The sequence below is a fragment of the Rhinolophus hipposideros genome, assembly GCF_964194185.1.
Source record: "Rhinolophus hipposideros genome assembly, chromosome: 15".
Classification (NCBI taxonomy): Eukaryota; Metazoa; Chordata; class Mammalia; order Chiroptera; family Rhinolophidae; genus Rhinolophus; species Rhinolophus hipposideros.
In genome coordinates this window covers 1329284-1351042 of record NC_138061.1, presented here as the reverse complement: position 1 = coordinate 1351042, position 21759 = coordinate 1329284, and the positions used below count along the sequence as shown (strand labels likewise).

General features: G+C 48.5%; 1 protein-coding gene across 3 annotated transcripts in view; it reads right to left on the bottom strand.

The window, feature by feature from the left end:
- The window catches only part of TCERG1L (transcription elongation regulator 1 like), a 411473-nt gene that overhangs the window by 107862 nt on the left and 281852 nt on the right, over window positions 1-21759 (bottom strand). For all 3 annotated transcript variants that reach the window (XM_081074119.1, XM_081074120.1, XM_081074118.1), the window contains one exon: window positions 2679-2861. In XM_081074119.1, the coding sequence (XP_080930245.1) occupies window positions 2679-2861 (183 nt within the window). The remainder of the gene's footprint in view (window positions 1-2678; window positions 2862-21759) is intronic.

The window sequence follows — 21759 nt, the reverse complement described above, 5'->3', positions numbered from 1 at the left end:
CCAAGTGAAGGGGGTGAATAAAAGAGTCTAGAAAGAGTCTGGTTCATTTATCTAAAACGGGAATTATTATCTTCTAAATAAAAACAGGGTTATTCATCTGTAGACGTATTAAAGTTCATGTGCTTTTTTAAAATCAATGGAATACGGAGCAAATTCCACAAAGGGGTGCATTTTTCTTGGTCTAGGAAATCTGTTGTGCTCTCCCTGCCAGCCCATCTCCTCCCCTCCCCCGCCTGGCCTTTGACAGGGTATTTTGTCCTCCCCTGCCCCGCCCCCACCTACCTATTTTAAGGAGTGTCAGGGATTTCCTAGCGGGCTGCCTGAACCCCCATTGAGAATGTTCATCAGGGCAGTCAACTCTGCAATCTCACGGAATCTCATTTCTGGGACCACTGACAATGGCTAAACACCAGCCCTGACACACCACTGGTCTCCCCTCAGTCTCCTTCAAGCCTTGGTTTTCAGAAAGTCCTCAAGGGAAACTCTGCAAAGGCTTTCACGTGGGCATGGCCAGTCTCACTCACATGCCTCCTGCTGAAGGCAGGAGCGAGCCAGGACACTACACAGCGGGCCTATCTCCCCAAGCCCCACTTACCGGGCCACCCCAATCAGAGCCACAGGCTTCAATGCCTGGGCTCGGCACACTGCTCAGAGGCCACCCACCAGGCTGGGGTCCCTGGTCCAGACCCAGCCTCTACTGCAGAGTGCAGCATTCGAGCCAAATAGACCAAAAGTGCAAGGCGCTCTTAGGGCCGCCTTCTGAGCGCCGCCCCTTTCCTCTGATTGACAGCTCGTGCTGGCGGTTACCTCCAAGACAGATAACACTGATGCTTGTCTGTTCCTAACTGAACGCACATTGTGGCAAATTTGATTACAGAGCCTTATAAAATGCAGACATGGAAAGAGGCCTAATTATTATGTCACTTTATAAATCCTAGGAGAGACAAGAAAAGTGAAGCCACTCCTGGGCTACAGTGTTTGCTTCTTTCTAAGATTAATTTTCTTGAAAAATAGTAAGTCATCCTTAATAAATGTCAATGGATTGATGGATTTTAACCAAAATCTTGACAGAGCTGTAAATTATATTCCACACAAGAGATTATCTATGTGTTTTATTTATTTCCCCCATCATACCCTAAATGCATGTTCACCAACACGCTGAAATAGAAATAAGACTTCGTTCTTGAGAATACAATGTTCTGGTGAGCAACTAATTTATCAACTAATTTATCTCCCCAACATAGAGACTGGAAGCCGGAGGTCCATGTCTCCAGTGTTGAGAAAACCACATTAGAGTCACTGGAAGCAAGGTCAGCAAACCAGAAGCACTGCCCACACTGGAAATAACTATAATTATGTTATTTCCCTTTCTACTATGAACTCAAATATAGATATAGATATATAGATATAGATATACTTTTTTCTCATATAAAGTACGCATATGTGTAATATACATTCGGTGCCAAAAAATGCCAAAAAATCTTCTTAAGAAAGAAAAAAAAAAACTGTATTAAAATTACGCTGATGGGTAAACACTTGAGCACCTCTTGTAATTGCCGAAGTCAAACATGACTTGTATTCATCTTTTCTTACCAGTATATATTGAGTATTACGATTTTAATACAGTTTTTTTTCCTTTCTTAAAATGTGTATACATTTTTTTGGCACCCTCTGTACCTAACTCACCATCTAGTGACGTTTCTATTACTGATAACCTAGCAAGTCATGATACTAATACTAGAATTAGAATGCCAGCATTAGTTGTAGTATACAATTAATATCAGATTTCTGTTCAAGGCTTGCCGTATCACATGAAAAACTAAAACTAACATAACAGCACTAGCTCGTAAGGTCCGAGAACCACTGTCCTCCCCATCACTGCTGCTTGTGTGAGGGAACGACCTGAACGTGTGTTCCCGAGGATGTTTAATAGGCACACGTGTGTAGCTGTGGACACATGTGGACAGCAGTCACGACCAGTGCAGGGCGCAGCCTTCCACCTCCGTCCTGAGCCCAGCACGCAGCTCAGCACCACGCAGGACCCCAGGATGTCCACGCCCGCTGCCTGCACACCCTGGACTTTTCAGAAGAGCTCACCCACTGCACTAGGAACACAAATGCCTTTGTGGCCATCATGCCATGGGCTTTGATGGGCTCCACAGAGGTCCTGCCATGGTGGGCAGGCGCCCACCCCGTGCGCACAGAACAGCCCAGCCGCACGCCCAGGTGAGACCTGGCTTAGAGAAAGCTCCATACGAGTCTCAGCATGGTCCTTTTCTGTGATTTACCCATTTAGACACCTCAGTACTTCCTAGCACATGGCTCCATGCTTCATGTAAGAAAATTACAAATTTCTCTGAGTCTGTGCACGGTCAGCTACTTCTGCCCCGCCTCCCCCAAAGAGTTAGCAAGCGAAGTCTCGCTTCCTCAAACAGTATCCGTAAAACTCGTGTTGCAGCACAAAGTGCCCGAGTTGATGTAACCCAACCTTGTTGAATGGAACCGAATCCATTTGTGTAGTTTGAAGATGAGCAAACCTGCATCCCAGAGCCGGGCGTGGGTGCCCCATGGCACGTGAGTCCAGGAAGGTGGCACCTACCGGCAGGCTGCCCCCGCCTCGTTCCCCGCACTGCGGCTTGGAACCAGCTCAAAGCTTTGGGCGCCATGTTCTTACTTACCAGAGAAGGGGGCAGTCCGCAGGGGTATTTTGAAGGGTGCCAGCGTCAGGAAATGGCACGGCTGCACGCTGGAGCGTGATGGGCCTCCCCGTCCCTCGGGCTCCACGGAGACCATGGCCGCGGTGGCAGCGATGGTGATGGTGGGGCTGCTGCCGACAGGCTTGAGGCTGCTGTGGCGGCCACCTGCAGAAGAGGACAGGCTGTTCAGCGTGGGGTGCCCAGTGGCCACAGCACACAGAGGACATTTCATTATGCAACATGCAAGCACCCAGACTAACAAGAGCAGCGCTAACCCCCTTTCCTGACGCCCACGCCACATACAGTGATCCCAGAAATAAACAGCGAGTTCTCAAAATGTCAGTGGTGCACAGAGCGCACACACTGCCACGTGATGCCCAGCGGGTCACAATGCGGACGGTCACCAGGGCGCACGCCAGCCGTAGAGAGAAGGGGCTTGGCTGCAGTGCACGTGTGTCACGTACATAACCGGAAACGATGGTGAACAGCGTGTGATGGCTGGGAGCAGCTGAGGAGGGCCGGCTGAGCCCCCGAGAAACACGTATACAGTGGGGGAGGGTGTGGGGCGGGGGCGGTGGTCAGCAGGCAGCGGGGATGCCACAGCCCACAAGGTTCAGTTGGTCCCTGAGCACGTGGAGACACCCAACACCCATCTCCACTTGGGGAGCCCTCGTGAGGGTCAGGCTCCAGACTCAGAATCCAGGTTGGTTTTTCTATTTATTTTTTATTGGGGAACAGTGTGTTTCTCCAGGGCCCACCAGCTCCAAGTCATTGTCCTTCCGTCTAGTTGTGGAGGGCGCAGCTCAGCTCCAAGTCCAGTTGCCGTTTTCAATCTTTAGTTGCAGGGGGCGCAGCCCACCATCCCATGTGGGAATTGAACCGGCAACCTTGTTGCTGAGCACTCCCACTCTAACTGAGCCATCTGGACGCCCCCAGCTTGGTTTCTTTTTTATTTTTTTATTTTTTTTGTAGTGGGGAGGATGTTGTTGGAAGAATTTAAAAATTTGCTTCTGTCTTCTGCTTTTTTCCGTAAAGTTGTGTGTGGAATCCTCAGTCCCTGAAATAGTTGTGGTTTCTAAGAAACTCTGGTACCAGCTTACATTGGTGGTGGTAATCTAGTTTACCCAGTTCTGGGAAGCAGTTGAAAAATATTAAGGTTTTACAAACGTTCATGTGTTCCCATCTTTTGATCTGGCCTTTCCCTTCCTGAAATGCATCCTCACGTTCAAGGCCTTCAGATAAAGATTTACCCTGAGCAACTGGAAATACCAGCAAGAGGCGAATGGTTGTGTGACGAAGGCCCATCCCCTCGATGCACGCTGCACAGCCAGGGGCATTGTGTCAGGGAAGAGCACTCAGTGCATTTGGGGACGAGTCGCCACTGCCCAGTAAACAGGCCGCTGACAAAGCCACACCTGCTGCCACACTGCACTGCCATTCGGTCAACAGACCTGCATGGCTGGCCTGCTGCCCAGCGTGTCGCCTCCACCCCAGGGACACAGGGAACCACACGAAGGCCTGCCTCAGGGAGGGGACACGCGGGGGCTACCCCTTCCCGTCCACTTGCTTCATCGTTAGGGTGACAACGCCATGGAGAAAAGTGAAGCAGGGAATGGCGACTGAATAGGGGGTGGGTGTCAGCTCCCAGTGGGGCTGTCAGGAAGGTCCTGTCATGAAATGTTACAAGATCACTTCCCTCGGCACTAAACGGCCTTCCCAGCCCCCATGGTGAACCGCAGCCCAGCGTCCCAGGCAAGGGACTTCTTGGCCACTCACCTGACCAGCGCTATCACAGGGGTCGCCCGTTACAAATCATCACGACACACGACTGTGTGCACAGAGTTGATTTCTATAGGTACCGTCCTGGGACAGGTGCCCAAGGCCCGAGTGCTGAGTGCACGTCAGATTCATGCAGTAGTTTGGTGAAAGCCAACACACTGCCAAACCCCACAGAACGTTTCTTACTAAACTCGGCTTCTCTCCCACGGGATCGCCACTTCTTGTCAGTTCACCACAGGTGTTTCTACCGGGGATTAACTACCCAGCTGCCCTGTTGAGACAGGGCCGCAGAGGGGGCACAGTGCCCAGGAAACGTGCCATTCCGACAGCCTCCCCTCTGAGAAGACGGCGCCAAACCTGACAACCTGTGGTGTGCTGCCTACTGATGAACTTGATCTACTGTTCAGGATGAAGAGGATGGTTTAGCAATGAACGAGAAAGGCACTAATGGTGTTTTAAACGAAACAGATTCTAAGACAAGACCAATTTGCAGATGGAAGTGTGGCAACATTGGACCCCATGGCTTCTGTTGTCAAAAATTACATGCCAACTGAAAAGAGAACAAGGAAGTAAACTTTATCAGACTCTCAGACACGTGGAAAGACAGTGTTTCACTTGTTTTGAATTCATTTGGTTGCCTGTGTAAATGCAACATTTAGCTCACACAGCGACTGCATGTGATCAGTGGAGACAGAAACTTAATGACCAATATTGATACAATTATTGTCACAATTGGCGGCTGAACCAACTGGGGAAAGAAGAGGCCCCAGGTCTCAGCGATATGACATTAGAACCAGATCTGCTGTGGGAGCAGAACCTCACACTAAACCTCCAACAGACGGAGAGCACCGTGAGCTCACAAACGCGTGTGCATGTTGTCAGTGAGCAGAGTGCATGCCGGGAGGCCGGTGCCGACAGACTCTTACTGCTGGGTGTGCAAAGAAAAGGGGGGCCTATGGAGGGCTGCCAGCTGCTCCGCACCCTCCTCTCTGCTCCCTCCTCTGCCCCCCGCCCCCGCCCCCGGGCCAGGCATCTATCAGCATCTCCGCACGCCAGACCGCACACGGCTTGGGCCTGGACAGACAATGCAACAGAAGCCACCAATACAAACAGATAAAGGCTGCAGGTCCTGCTGCTCGCGGAGCCAGCAGGAGGGGCACGGAGCCAGGCCAGCTCTGGGACTCCAGCTGCTCCCCAGAGGGGCCCCCGGAGCTGTCTGGGAGGAGGGGGAGGCACTCTATCAGGTGTGTGGCTCATAAATAATTACCATAACTGGCTTTCCCGGAGGACTGCTCAGAATCCCTGAGCTGAGTACATAACAGGGAGATGAGATAGGTACAGCCAAAACCCAGAGAAAACTGCTAAGCCAGCTAAGAGATAAGCCAGAGATGCTATCCCACAAGGATTACTCACAAAAATCGATGTTTTAGGCAAAGCAGTAATTAACCGAGTGCTCTCTGTGCAGATGGCCAGAGGAGAGCAGCCCATCAGCTGCACAAACCCCAGCGTGCCTCCTGGGGGCCCTTCGCTGCCGCTTTTGCCATTTCTACTGTTGTCCACCTCCTCTGACGGCCAGACGTGCAAAGAGCCGTGTTCGCACGTCTTACCCTAAGTTACCTGACAACCATGTGAAAGACAACGTCCACTGTCCCTGTTTGTAGACAAAGAGCGCGGGGCTCAGTGAGGTTTCAGAGACTTCAAGGCACCTGGACAATGAGGACACCTGGCTCTGTCTGACCGGGTCGCTACCCTCCTGTCGGAGACACCTGGGCACCGCAGAGCCCGGCCTGGGTCCGTGTGCACAGGGGCCTCTGGCAACGCCTGACACACTGATTTACCTAAACCTCAGCAGCACGGGCGGGCAGGTGGCTTCTGTGTCACCCACTGTAGTCTCAGGCGTCCTGACTGTTGACACTCCCAGAACCTGCCTCCCAAGCTGGAACCCAGACAGTAGCTGGGTTTTGTCTTTGCCAGGATTCAAAGGTGAGGAGAAAGGCTAGTGGCCATAAGAGCTGGGACAGTGTGACAGTCAGGGGCTCCAGAACCATCCGGCATCAGGCTGAGCATGCTAATTGGGCCAGCACTGTGCAAGATCACGATGCCCACTCAGGGGGCCCGCTCGGGGGTTGGACGGTGCTGCCTGCTCTTGTCCCCTCTGGATTTTCTCCTCTCTCTGGGCATGCACTGGAGGACAGCCTGCTGTCCCCCCGCAGAACCAGTCACTGCCTGCATTCTTCAGAGGCAGAGAGCGGGAAGCCAGCCGGAGAGGACCGTCACCCTGGTCCAGGCCTCTGGCCAGTTTGCCAGAGAAATGCTCAGCCGGGACGACACTGTGGCATTGGACAGTCACCAAAACCAGGTTGCGAATGATAATGGCCAGTGGATGGCAGAGTGGGTAGAATGCTAACCATTTAATTTCAGCAAAAGGGCGGGCAGGAGGCTTCTGCGGGGTGGCTCCGTCTTGGGGAACGCCATGTGGGAGGAAGGATCCCAGGTCTCAGGGTGGCACAAGGTGCGGAGGACGGAAACACTGGAGAGTCTTCTGAGGAGGAAACCTCGCCTGACAAACGCCAGCCCTGTGCCCACTCTGCTGAGCACCATATTCAAGAGAACGAACATTCGTTTCTGATGTCTATTTAGCAAATGATTTCAGCTCCGGTGGAAACTCTTTAGGCGTTCTGTCTACCAACTGGTAATTATTGCTGCAAAAACGATGGTTTAACCAGACAGTGACTCCGTTAGGCACGTGTGTACGGTGGGTTTCACTGGGCGGGAGGCCAGCCCGGGGCCTCCAGCGGGCACGTGTGGGCAGAGGGGGAGCTGCAGAGACTGGCGTCCAGAGCACAGGACCTTTGGTCCTTCCTGTCCTGAGAGCATCGGTTCCCCGTGCCTGGATACACAGCTCCCAGGGACAAGCACATCTATCAGTACAGAACCCATTCCTTTCAGGATCCCCCTTTCACATAATCACCTCCATGTGCTTCTGCCTCCCCAGGGGACCCAGAGACCCACAGCACTCAGGCAGCGGCCCTGCTTAGTCTCCGAGTCCGGCCAACCCAGTGTAAGCTGGGCACAGCGGGTGCTGGGAACCCCTCTTCTCAAGTCTGTCCAGGAAATAAGAAAATAACGTCAGGGTTTGTCCCCAGGTACAAGTCAGCAATGAGAGAGATAAGCATCCCAAATGAAAGCTTCCCAAATAGAAAGAAGATAATTTGCTGTCAAGGCTGCCACAGGAGAAATAAAAACCCCACAAAAGCCTCTTGCTTCCTACATTTGGCTTAGTGAGTGACAGGTACTCGTGTGACACAGAAGAATAAAACACCAATGTGCACCAGTCAGAGAAGGGACGTCTGCCTGTCCTGGTTGCTGTAAGAGCACCTCACCCGTGGTCACTCAGCAGACACTGGGAAGGAAAGAATCTCACAAGTGCATCTCTGGAAGTGTCCACATTCTCACACTCTGGAAGGATCACTCAGTTTCTGCAAGATGATACTCAGCAGAGCACAGACTACGAGGACCGATCGAGCACACACGACAACTGTCGCTCGGGGAACCTTCGCTCAAGGCAGATACCCCAGCACCTTCCCAAGCTCGCCTGTTAAACGCCCCGCCCCAGGAAACCCGACATGGGGTGATGGCGAGCTTTTGCTTCATTTCCCTCTCTGCCTCCCCTCATTTAAGGTATTTGGAAGGTGACTTCTAACTTTATCCACACAGGTCCTTCTTTGTTTGGGCTGATATACAGGCATGACGCATCCGTGACAGAAACTGCTCAGCAAAGGGCTGATTTCAGTCTAGCTTTTAATTTAAAACTTTGTTAGGAACCAACCAGCTCTTCCCAGCACGAGGCACGGCTGTTACTCCACCTGTTTAATCTAACGTCCTCCACACATCACACACATTTCAGGTTCTGCCGTCCCCTCCCGGTCCCAGAGTTGGGAGACCTCGTGCACACCATTATATCCCATCTCCCTCCTGCTTTTCCACGTGAGCTGAGCCAGAGCCAGGATGCAGTCCTCTTCTTTGCGTCGCCACTTGCCAGCTTCAGTGAAGGCGGGAATGACGGAGCCCGGCCACCTGTGTCCACCCACCTGCCAGGTCCCCCATTCTGAATTGTCATCCGAGGTGACTGGGCAGGCTCAGGGCCTGGGACTGAGACCCCCAGCTGTGGGCACAGACCCTGAAGATCCCCCAACCCCGACCCCACCCCACCTCCGTGATCAATGATCCCTCCAGGTTATTGTCCCCTGACCATGTGATGAAAGGTGCCCATGCTTCCCAGCTCCCAGCATGGAAGGGGCCGCCAGCCAGGATTAAGCCAGCTCCTTCTCCTCCCCACAGGGCCCTCCCACAGACCTAAAGAGCAGAGGGCTCAGCTTTCCGTGTCGCTATCGGGGACACCTGATGATGTAAGCTCAGCTTGCTCGCTGGGTCCTGTCACATCATTACAAACAAACACCACCCACCCCACTGCACAGAACGACAAACATCTAAGCCCTGAGTCACCCCGGAAGGGGCAGGCACTGAACAGGAGCATAGAATGGGCTCTCCCACCCCAACAAGGCCAGGACGCATAAGTTCCCCAAGGCTAAGAGGGTGGCAAATTCAGTCAGCTTTGTGAATCAGGTTAGAAATGCTAATTGATTGTTATCTTGATGATTTCAAGTAACTTGGTGCACAATAATTTGAATGTCCATTTTATTAAGACTAGAGATTAATGACACTACCCCAGAGAGCAAATTGCGGCTCATGCTGGGTAATCTAAATTCCCCGAGAGCTATAATGGACAGTCAGGGGAGGAAAGGAGATGGACGAGCATGGCAGTGGCTTTCTTCAATAAGAAATTATCTAAAACCTTCCCAAAAGCAAAAGTCCGGGACCAGATGGCTTCACCAGTGAATTCTACCAAACCTTCAAAGAGGATTTAATACCTATCTCCCTCAAACTCTTCCCAAAAAATTGAAGAAGAGACAGTACTCCCTAACTCATTTAATGAGGCCAACATTACCCTGATACCAAAACCTGGTAAGGACAACACAAAAAAAGGAAAACTACAGACAAATATCTCTGATGAATACAGATGCAAAAATCCTAAACAAAGTTCTAGCAAATCGAATACAACAATGCATTAAAAAGATTATTCATCACGACCAAGTGAGGTTCATCCCCGGGGCACAAGGACGGTTCAACATCCGCAAATCCATCAATGTGATACCTCACATAAACAAAAGATAAAAACCATATGATTATATCAATAGATACAACACCCACTAATGATTAAAACACTTAATAAAATGGGTATAGAAGAAAAGTATCTCAACATAATAAAGGCCACATATGACAAACCCTCAGCTAATAGCATACTTAATGTTGAATAACTGAAATCTTTTCCTCTAAAATCAGGAACAAAACAGGGTTGCCCTCGTCACCACTGTTATTCAACACAGTATTGGAAGTTCTGATATAATAAGGCAAGAGAAAGAAATAAAAGGCATCCAAATTGGGAGTAAAGAAGTTAAACTGTCACTTTTTGCCGATGACATGATTCTTTATATAGAAAACCCTAAAGACTCCACTAAAAAATCAATGTGCAAAAATCCATTGCATTCCTATATACTAACAATGAAATTTCAGAAAAATAAATGGACAAAAACGTCTTTTGCAATTGCAACAAAAAGAATAAAATACCTAGGAATAAACTTAACAAAGGATGTGAAGGACCTATATGCTGAAAACTAAAAGGCATTCCTAAAAGAAATTGAAGAAGACACAAAGAAACGGAAAGACATTCCATGTTCATGGAGTGGAAGAATCCGCCCAGCAAAAGAAACCATCGACAAAACAGAGAGGCAACCAACCGAAAGGGAGAAGATGTTTGTAAACACCACCTCCGATAAGGGGCTAGTATCCAAAATATATAAAGAACTCAACAACAAAAACCAACAATCCAATTAAAAAATGGGCAGAGGACCTGAACAGACACTTCTCTCAAGGAGACATACAAATGGCCAACAGATATAGGAAAAAGTTTGTACTTAGAACCTATATAATTTGACTAACCAATGTCATCCTAATAAATTTAATTTTAAACATTAAAAAAAAAGAATTTAACATAAAAAAAATCAAAGAAGAAACAAGGGACGGTTTGGCAAGAGTGTCTGAGGAGCGCTATGGGGTCTGCCGTCCATGCTGGGCCAGCAACTGCCTGCTCCCTGCAGCCCCAGACCCATCATGGGAGCTGGGGATGGAAGTGGATGGTGACAGGTGCACATGCGCCAGCCACGTGGCCCGAGGCCCTGGCTCTACAGAGCTCCTTGCTGCCCCCAGACTCACTCCCATCAGTCACCACGACACGGTTCCCCCAGCATGCACCCTTACACACTCCTGAGGGCAGACCTGTCCCGTGCATACAGCAGGTGCTTAACTAATGCATGCAAGCAAGTGGCTCCTTGACAGCAACTTTCCCCAAAAGGATTCATTGCACGAGTGGCCTAGTGGGGTCACCAGCTCCATGCAGATTCTTCAGCATCGGAGTTAGTCCTCAGAGGGGCTCACTCAGGGGTCCAGCGACGCCTGCCCTAGGGAGGGCCCCCAGGGTGCACGAAGCTGTCGCCAAAAGGAGTGGCTTTTTCTATGGAACGCAATGACACTGGCAAAAGATTAACCTTTTGCCTTAAATGTTTACCGCATTAAAGCCGCAGCAGGTGCGTTCCATTCCTAGCAGGCAGCCCGAGGGCTCGCTGACTTTAGAGCAGGGCAGATTCCTATCTGCACAACTACAAAGGTGTATGAGGGGTTCTGAATGCAGAGCTACGCCGCTTATCATCAGGCAGCTGTTTTCCAACCACTTTGTTCAACGCACACACGTTACTCTCACTTCTGACCTGTCTCACAACAGCCCATGGCAGCAATACAGCCCAGGAAATTCTTCTCAGCCCATGCCTTTCTCTTCGGAGACGCATTTAGGCAGCAGTGCAATCAGCCAGCTGACGACTTGTAGGGTTTTCCTGCTTTGCCGCAACGATCTTCATTATGAAATTAAGGTGACTGAAAGCCTCAGAAAGGAGACACCCAACACACCATCTGCCGGCGTGGCTTCTGTCCCCAGTGCCCAGGTAAGTGCACACGGCTGGTCACCTACAAGCCTCTTGTGGACCTGCACGGGGCTTCAGGAGAAACGTGTCCACACAGACAAGAGTGACCTGACACCTTTCCAGGAAACAGCCTCTAGAACAGGGTCCACACCTAGCCCCAGAATTTGAGAATAAAAATTTCTAAGACAGAAATTTCCAGAAAATGTCCCCCACCTGTGTAGCTGCTGCTGAAACAAGCTACACTGAATTCATGCTTCATTTGTGATGAAACGTGTGTACCTGTCTGTCCCTGTAGAACTGATATCCGACGTGAGACAACAGCTTATAATATTTCCAGAGCCCTGGCATTGGGGGGGAATAGGAGAAAAATGCTTCTGCTGAGAGGGCACCCCCGGGGCAGGACAATTCTCCTGTGCAGACCTGGCCCCGGGGCACGGAACAGCGCCCAGCTGCCAGCTCCAGCACCCCAGGTGAGGTGACCTGGCGGGGAGGGGCTGGAATCGCAGGCCCATTAGAGACTATGGAGCATGCGAAGGAGCTTGAGCTCAGCCCAGCGACCGAGTCACAGGGACTCCTGCAGCGTGCATGATGCCCCAAAGCTCCCACCACAGCCCCGTCACTGCAGCTCCATGGGCGGAGAGCAGAGAGCGTCCTGCAGGCTGGGGACGTGGCGGCCACATGAGGGGCCGCTCTCTGCTTCCTGGTGACAATGCTGCTGTCCAGCCACAGCCACATCCATGCCCTCAGTCACCTGGTGGACGTCCGTGCCCGAGTGTGGCAGCAGCTTCCTGGCTCCCTCCCTGCCCTACGGGCCTCAGGGTCCCCCCAGAACTCCATCACGGCGCTCTGCAGCACCCCCTCACCTGATTCCACAACTCCGAGCTCAGGCCTTGGCAAGGGACAGTGGCCCTGCTCTAACTTACGTTTGTGCAGCGTAGACAAGGCAGCCCTGTCCCCTCCACTCTAACTCCACACTGAGCCACACGTGTCTTTTCAAAACTCGAAACTGACCATGTCACTTGTGTGGATATGACCTGTCCACGGCAGCCTGGTGGCTCTCGGTGCCCGGGCCGCTCTCGGGCCCTGAAGGCTCAGGCTGCTTCCTGCCCTGGAGCTCTGCCAGGAGAAAGTGCTCGTCCCCTGGCACACGCTGCTGCCCCAGTCCCCCTGGTAGCCATCCACCTCCAGGACAAGCCTCCCACCTGAGAGCCGGGCCCTACACACCTCCCTTCCCAGGCCCATGTGCGGCCACTGCACCTGCCCTTACCTGTCCATTCCGTGAAAACCTGTCCACCCACAGGCCGCAAAGCTGCAGAAGCCTGGAGAACTGGCCTGGTCTGGCTCAACACTGCCCTTCGGGAACCTGACCCGGCCTCAGAGCAACACCCAGTGTCCCCAGTAAAGCCATTCTCAGGCAGGGCCTGCTACTTCCTACTTCCACCAGGAAATTCCCATTGGGAATCACTTGGGGAGAGCATTGCCCCTTGAAATAGGGCCCAGCCAGCCTGCAAATACTAAACTAAGCTACCGGCAGCATCTGTGCCTGCACGGGGAGACACGCATGGGTATGTGCACATGCACACACACACACACACACACACACACACACGCACACCTGTACATGATGGAGAAACTGACCTAAAATGGTTCCCTGCCACGTGAAACTGACCTAAAATGGTGGCCCGAGTGGAGAGAGAAGTCTCCAGCCTAAGCCCCAGCCCACTTCCGCATTACCCCCTCTAGGCCACACCCCGAGCCAATCACCTACCCCTTCCCCGACTCAAGGAAGTCCCCAACCCATAAAAACCTGCTCAAAACCTTGCTAGGGGCTCAGTCTTTGGGAAGGATCCCATTGAGCCTGCAGTATTATTTTATTTTTTTTAAGATTTTTTAAAACTTTTTAAATGTATTTAAGTGTGTTTTTCCAGAACCCACCAGCTCCAAGTCAAGTAGTCATTTCAATCTAGTCGTAGAGGGTGCAGCTCACAGTGGCCCATATGAGGATCGAACCGGCAACCTTGTTGTTAAGAGCACCGCGCTCTAACCAACTGAGCTAACCGGCCGCCCCGCGGTATTATTGATTTATTTGCAGAGCTCCTGTTAGAAAGAAGACACTTTGCCAAGTCCTGGGGACCCAGTAGGAAACAAGGCCCACAGGGCTTTGTCTACTCAGAACTCACATTCCGACCTGCCTGACACTTCCTGTTTAAAGGAAGGACTTACAGTAGGGCAAGCTGAATATTCAATTTTTATCAAAAACATTATTTCTCACAAGTTAATTTCTTATAGGTCTTGAATCTAACTCCTGGTTGAAATAAAGTCCTGCTGATCCCTATAATTCCAGAGACATCTACAAACCCACCAACCTAGCTCTCTGCCTGGCTACCAGACCACCAGGGTGTATAATCAGAGAAAAGGTGTACACCCAGTTGGAGGAACATTTCTTTTATACAATTCTAAAGACAAGTGAGGCAGGCCAGTGAGCTGACCAGTCTTTGCGGTCAAAAAAGTTGGGCCGACCTTTGTTTCCAACAGTGTGATGAGTTAGGTACTGAGGACTCCCCAACTGCTAAAGAGAGCAGCTCGAGATAGACCCCACTTCTGACGCTTTGCTAATCTTGCCCAAAGCAGAGGTGGTCTGCAAGGATTCTCTCTCTCCCTGTTTCTCAGAAACTCCCCATCGTAGGTATGCGGTGGCAGACAGGATGGATGAGCTTGCACGGGTGGGCAGTGAGGTGGGGGCACCGAGTCCAGGGTCTTAGCATTAGCAGGAGCCGTGTGGGGGAGCCGTCTGGCCCTGGGCGAGCGGTGTCCGGAGTCCTGCAGGAGCAGGTGCAAAACCTCGTTAGAGGAGAGCATCCCAGCTCGAGCCTGCTGAAGTCCCACCCATGATGACCGAATGATCATCTAGAAACTCAAGTAACCAGGGGAGAGCGGCAAGCCACTGTGAGTGAGTCAAGCAGAAAACAAGCAGCAGACAAGCCTGCACCGACTGAATATACTAATTACAAGGAGAATGAAATGGGCCCTTTATTCCTGGAGGACCCGGGGAGGCCACATCGAGCTCAGCCGGGTCACAGAGTGGGCGTTACGTCAGTTCCTTTGAACGGCTCATCTAAACCCGTCGCCGAGTAGTCTCTCTAAAGAATGCGCACAAGTGCCCCTTTGAGGGCCTCACAAACATGGTGGTCTTCATCCCCTGCAGCTCCGTGCCACACGGGCAGACTGGCCAGGGAGCCCCTGAACTGGGCCTGGTGCCCTGAGGTGCTGTGAGTGTAACATGCAGATGGGATTTCAGACGATACCCAAAGTTAAGGGAAACATGTCATTAATAATTTTACACCGATGATGTGTTGAAACAGCAACGGTCTGAATATGGGGCTAAATTAAATAAGCGATTGAAACTCATTTCTGTTTCGTTACACCTTTTGAAAGCTGATACCAGGAAAGTTTAAATTCCATGTGTGCTTCACATTATATTCCACTAGAGAAAGCTGCTTTCGAATAGCCACCTGCAACTGGAAACCTCCAAGAGGAAGAAAGTGAGGGAATAACATCCCTAACGTAAGTCCACAGGTACCATGAATTCTGACATCTCCTTAGTCATTTTCTCAGCAGCATCTCGGCACTAATGCAGTGACTCAGTACATCTGTGACTTAGAACTGTCATCTTTCAACAAACTGATTCATTACTTTTTGGAAAGTCACCCATAACTTCAAGGGAGAGAACGATCACCAGAACATGAATTTGTAGTTCTTTAAAATGATATGAGTTACGTTGGTAAACACAAAGCTCATTTAATTTTTTCATTATCTAGGCAGTCTTTCAATTTTAGTTGATGTCTGAATAATTTACCACTGGGTCTGGGGACAAAACCAATTTTCATAGAAACGGCATCTAGAAGTACAATCTGTATGAGAGCAAATGCAGACTGGTCAAAAGGGACAGCGGGCTCCTGTCATGACTTCCGAGAAAGCCGCCGTTCCCATCCCGTCTGAAACAGTGGTGTGTGGGGACATCTGGGGGAGCAGTCGGCAGAGTGATGGCATCGACAATGCCACTGGATGGACGCGTATCAATTACTACTGTTACCACAGTCATGTATTTAACTCCTGAAGTGACCTCACTTTACAGATGAGAAAACTAAGGCACAAAGAGGGTGCATAACGTTCCCAAGGTCACACAGCTAGCAAGTGGCAGTGGGCCAGGCCATCTGGCGTCAGAATTCTAAACACCTTCTTGGAAGATGGCTTCGGGTAAATGTTTTTCATATGCAAGTATTTTTCTGACTTCTTCCAGACGCCATAATTTCCAGGACTTCTCGGATTTCCCCAGAGTTTTCTTTGGGACTGGACGGAAGCACAGAGATGCCAACTGGATGAAGGGCAGAGCCCAAACTGGCTGCTGAACGCCTGGAAGGCCGCAGGGCCTCCGGGTAGTGCTGAGTCAAGCACATTTGCATCTTCCACTAAGATAATTGGTTTCCATAACAAAAAAGCAGGGTGTCTCCCCAGCGCTCTAAGTAAAAGTGGGTCCCCAACGATTTCTGTTTGTCCTATGACCAGAAGTCGCTGAACACTGACTGGGCCACCCAGTAAGAGAGTGAGGTGAAGGACAGCTGTGACATTTTATTTCCTGGGGAGTTGGCTGCTTCTTGACGTGGAGTGACCAGCTCTAGTTACATCTGACTCCCCCACTCCCACCAAGACCAGCAAGCACCTGGAACGCATAGTCCTGGGTGAGGATAGGCCAAACCTCTCAGGATGGGCGCTCTGTAGGGACCCTCATTGTCAGGGAGGCAGGACCCCCAGGCTGTGTTTCCCAGGAGGAGATGAAAGAGCTCTTCCCGCAGTTCTTCCGAGGGTCTGAGGCTGTGACCACGCCGCTCCTTCCCCGATAAAGTGAGTGTTAAATCTCCAGTGGAGCGTCACCTCGGCATGGAGGTGTCTTCTGGAGTAGAAGGACAGGACTCCATTACGGGCGCTGACAGGCTCCAGCAGCAGGCAGCCTGCTCATGTTCAACGGTGCAAAGAAGAAAGAAGCACTCGCATGTATTGTATGGCTCTTTTCTGACTATAAAAGTAATACATGCTCATTTAAAATGGAAAATAAATGATATGACACAGTTGGGATGAAAGTACCGCTCACCCCAGCATCCAGAAACAACCACCGTTCACACTGTGCTGTGAGTGTGAGAGCGTGTGAGTCTGGCGCTCTCAGGATCCGGGTCATCCTGTTCATGCACTTTGTACCCTGCCTTTAAAAACTCAGTGAAACAAAATAGGAGCGCCTTCTTTTCTCTGGATAATCTTCCAACTGTGATTTATTAGAAGTGGAGGACTGTTTGTTTTTAGCCGTGATGTATCATGATTCACATCCCTAATTCTCCAGTCAAGAACATCTCAGATTTGTTTTCCTCTTGGTGGTACGCATTACTGCATGTGGACTCACGGTACATCATACCCACTTGCTCTTCCTTCAACCAGCGCTACAAGTGGAGTCACGGAGTGAAATTATATCAACTTTTCTAACAGGTCTGAGAACCAAACTGCACGACCCATTACGCACGACCCCTCACAGCGTGTGAGGGTGAACACGCTCTGTTGCGCTACCGCAGACACGAGCGAGCCAAGGGTTCCTGACAGCCTGCGAGCTGCACAGAATGCTATATTTGGAGCTTGAAGCTGGCACTCCCTGGATTACTGGTGAGGAAGCCCGTGCGGCACAATGGCCCTTGATACGCATTCAGTGAGAGGTCCGTTTATGCCTGGTTTTTATTATGGTGTTAGAATCTTGTCCTGTATAACAGTTCTTTTAAAATGTATTACATTAATCTATATGTAGATTAGTGCATTAGTGCCACATTTTAAAAACTGATCTAACTTTAGAATAAGTTAAATCCCTGTTACAGATTTTAAAAGTGTATGTTTGTTCATCTCAAGTGCACGGTCCACAACCAACACTTTCACATGATTTTCTCACATTTCAGAAAACGAATACAAGTAGCATCGCACTGTGGCCATAAATTAACTTGAAAAGAATTAACATCTCACAGTGTTCCATTTTCCTATCCGAGCCCAGAGTCTCTCTAGCTGAAAGATAAGGTTTTCAGCAAACTCTTGCAGTTTTCTTCAGAGATTTCATCTATAAGTGAAGGTTGTGACCCATCCACCCACGGTCGAGGACAGTTGTGTCCAGGTACCTTATGCATTGTGATGAGAGCCATGTGACGAGAGCAGCTTCCCCATTGTAACGTCTGAATAATGGTTAATACGCAGGAAATGCATTGTCTTTTATAAGTTTGTATTTTACCATCCATTTTGCTAAACTGCCCTTTAAATTCTGAGAATTCTTAAGTTGAATGTCATGAGTTTGCAAAATATAAAAGTTATAAACATAAAGCGGTATTTCATATTTTGTTTCATCTCTTATTGCATTGGCTGGAACTTCCAGAAAATAGTCAAAGTAAACGATAAATAGTGAGCAATCATGGAAATGTGAGTGACGTCTGCCATGTGACATGGCAGTTTGGATGTCATGTATCATGTTGACAAATTGCACTTCGGTCTTGCGTTTTCAGTTTTCTCAGTGGCCGTTGCATTTCATCCAGCAATACATCTTCCTACAGTCCAATGAGAAAGCAATGTTTTCTTATTAAACCCACGTATGTGACATTGTTGCCAGTGCCTTTCCTCCTATGACACAATGCCTACAATCGTGAAACTCACCGGTGTTACTGCTGCCATACCGTTAAATTGTTAGTAATCCTTATGGGAGTTTTGCAGCTGCCTTCACAACTGAAATCTGTCCATATAATTGATTTGTTTCTATTTTTGGAAAACACTGGTAAAATGGGTGAACAACTTCATAATGTACATTAGTGTTTTACCATTTTCTATGTTCTGAAACAAACCATCATTATGAGAAGATTTTCCCTGGAGTCTGGGAGATGTCACCAGTAAGGCCCAAGGAGTGTCAGGGTGTAGAGGGGACTCACGCTAAGGAAAAGGAGTATGGGGGAGGTGTCTGAGCCCTTGTCCAGGCAGAAGAGGCAGGATACCTGTGGGCATTTCTGCAGGGACCCCGTCATGATCCAGGTTGAAAAGCTCAACATCTTGCCAAAAAGAGATCATCTAATTACAAAAACAATTCCTAATATCGGGCAGAGATGTCTCCATGGGTTTCCTTCTTTCTGACCATGGATGGGGGACAATTTTTAATCAATTTATTTCGGTTTTTAAAATTATGAATGTCTGCTTTTATTTTCATCATCTGCCTCCTCAATTTTCCTTAGTTTCCTCTACTCTTCTAATGCCTTGATTAGAAAGCTAATTTTGGCAGGGCCCACGCTTTCAGTTACCATCATCATCAATCCAGGCTTTGGATTTGCTTTCTAGCCCAATCGGCCACAACGCGTCACCCCTTATATACATATTTCACGTTTGGTTATTTTTTCAAAGGTTTATTTTTGTCATTTTGATTTCTGCTGCATTCATTTATTTGTTGGTGGTCATTCAGCTGGAGGGCTGCTGGGACCTCTCCACGGCTCATCTTCACTCTCCGGTTTCACGGCGTTTGTGTCAGGCGGTGAGTTCACTACAGTCGCTCTGCAGTTTTTTAAGTGTGCTTCATGGAGTTATTTTTTATTCTTTTTTTCCTTAATTTTCATTATGACAACTTTCAACAGTAATGTAATAGAGAATTAATAGTATGATGAGCCCGTGTCAGCTTCACCCACTTTCCACAATTATCAGCTCGAGACTGGGCATGTTTCATCTTCACACTCAACACTCCCCAGCCCCACCCCTGGCCTCTTCTCAGACGTGTTCCTGACACGATTTTAGTTCACTCTCATATGTCTCAGTAGCTGTCTCTAAGACGTAAGCATAGAAGTCGCGTCACACCTGTAAACTGACCAAATTAACAGTTGTCACTCAGGTTTTTTCCTTTGGTTCTTTCACACCACGGTCAAATCAAATCCAAACATTTTACTGGGTATGTTTCTTAAGTCTCTCTCTTTTTTAAAAACAGTTGGGTGCATTCGGGTGCGATTTACATACAGTAAAGTTTACTCGTTTTCAGTGCACAGTTCCCTGAATTTCAACAAATGCAAATCATCATGTAACCGCCACCACAATCAGGTAACCGTCCACACCCCACACGTGCCACCAACCCTCCTCCAAAGCCCAACAAACCACTGGTCCACCTCTGGTCTTAAGTCCTGGACAGGGAACCACGTGTGATACAAATGCTTGATTCCGATGGCGTCACTTAGCACACTGCTCTGGGGATCCTTGTGCCACGCATGCCAGAAGTCCGTTCCTTGGTTCTGTCCTAGGTCAGCGTTTGCATGTGCCTACGTTTGTTGATCCACTCACCAGCTAATGGACATTTGAACTGTCCCCGAGTTTTGTTGCTTACAAATAAAGCCACGATAAACATTCATGTACAGGTTTTTGTACGGATGTATCTCTTTATTTTTCTCGGGCAAATACCTAGGAATGCGATTGCTGGGCATATGATATGGGTATGCCTATAAGAAAGTGCCAGACGGATTTCCAAAGTGAGGGGTCCTGTTGCATTCCCAGCAGTAGTTATGGAATTTTCAGCAGCTCCACATGTCCGTAGGCGCTTGGAACTGCAGTATATTGTTTAAATTACAGCCACGCTAATAGGTTGGAGACTCTTATTATGGATGTTGCTTACATTTCCCTGATGACAGATATATTGAGCATATTTTCATGTGTCCATTTGCCATCCATATACCTTTGTTGGTGATGTGTCTGGTCTCACATTTGCCCATTTTTGTTGGGTTGTTTGTTTGCTTATTATTGACTTGTGAGGGTTCTTTGTATATTCTGGATGCCAATTTTTTTATCAGATGTATGTTTTGCAAATATTTTCTTCTGGTATGGGCTTTTCTTTTCACTTAATTAGAAGTACTTTCAAAGAGCAACAGCATTTTATGTTGATGAAGTCCAATGTGTCAATGCATTTTCTTTCACAACTCATGCTTTTGGTGTCAGCTAAGAAATCTTCGTCTAATTCAAGGTCATTAATTTTTCATGTTTTCTTTCAGAAGTTATAGGAGTTTTTGGTTTTATAATTACATCTATAATCTTTTTTAAGTTAATTTTTGTATATGATACAAAGCTTTGGTCAAGGTTTGTTTGTTTATTTTGAAAATGAATGCTCAATTATTCCAAATCCATTTATTGGAAAGGCAAGCTTCTCTCTGTTGAATTGCCTTTACACCTTTGTCAAAAATCAATTGACCATGTGTGTGTGTGTGTGTGTGTCTATTTTTGGAAGCTCTATTACTATTTCTATTGATCTTTGTTCTTATCTTCTGCCAATTCTGCAAAGCTCTCATTCTTGTAGCTTTATCATGAGCATTCAAATCCTCCACATTTGTTTTGCTTTTGCAAAACTGTTATGGTATTCTACTTCCTTTGGCTTTCCATATCAATTATAGGATTAGCTTGTCAATTTCTATGACACTGGGTTTTTTTTTTAGGATTACATGGAATTTATAGGTCAATTTGGAGAGAGTTGACATCTTTACATTATTGAGTCTTTCAGCCCATTAATACAAAACATCTCTCCATCAATTAATGTCTGATTTCTCCAATGTTTTATAGCTTTCTAAGCACATATTTTGTTAGCTTAAGCTATAAATATTTCATGTTTCTGGTGCCTTACTGATACTTTCTGTTTTGCTATTTTCGTTGAGTTTCCAATTGTTCATCAGCAGTGAGTGATACGGGAACACCTGAGGTTTCACGTGACCTTGCTCCTTGCTCAGCTCACCTCGCACAAGCAGCTTCTGCAGACTCTGCGATGGTCTTGTGGTCATCATGTGTCTGCGTGTGGACACAGCTGCAACTCTTCCTGCCAATCTGTGTGCTTGTAATGCTTTTTCTCTTTTTGCCTTATTGTGTTGATTAGGACTTCTAGCCCACTTGTGCACAGGAATGGTGAGAGCACAAATTCTCACCTGTTCTCCTTCGCAGAAACATCAGGCGTTCAGTATTAAATACAGTTTTAGCTGTGGCTCTGTCACAGACGTCCTTTGTCAATCTGAGGACGTCCCCTTTAATTCTGAGTTGAATTACAGGTTTGTTTGTTTTTTAAAAAAAAAATCTAAATAAATTTTGAGTTTGACAAATATCTTGTCTACATGCATTAA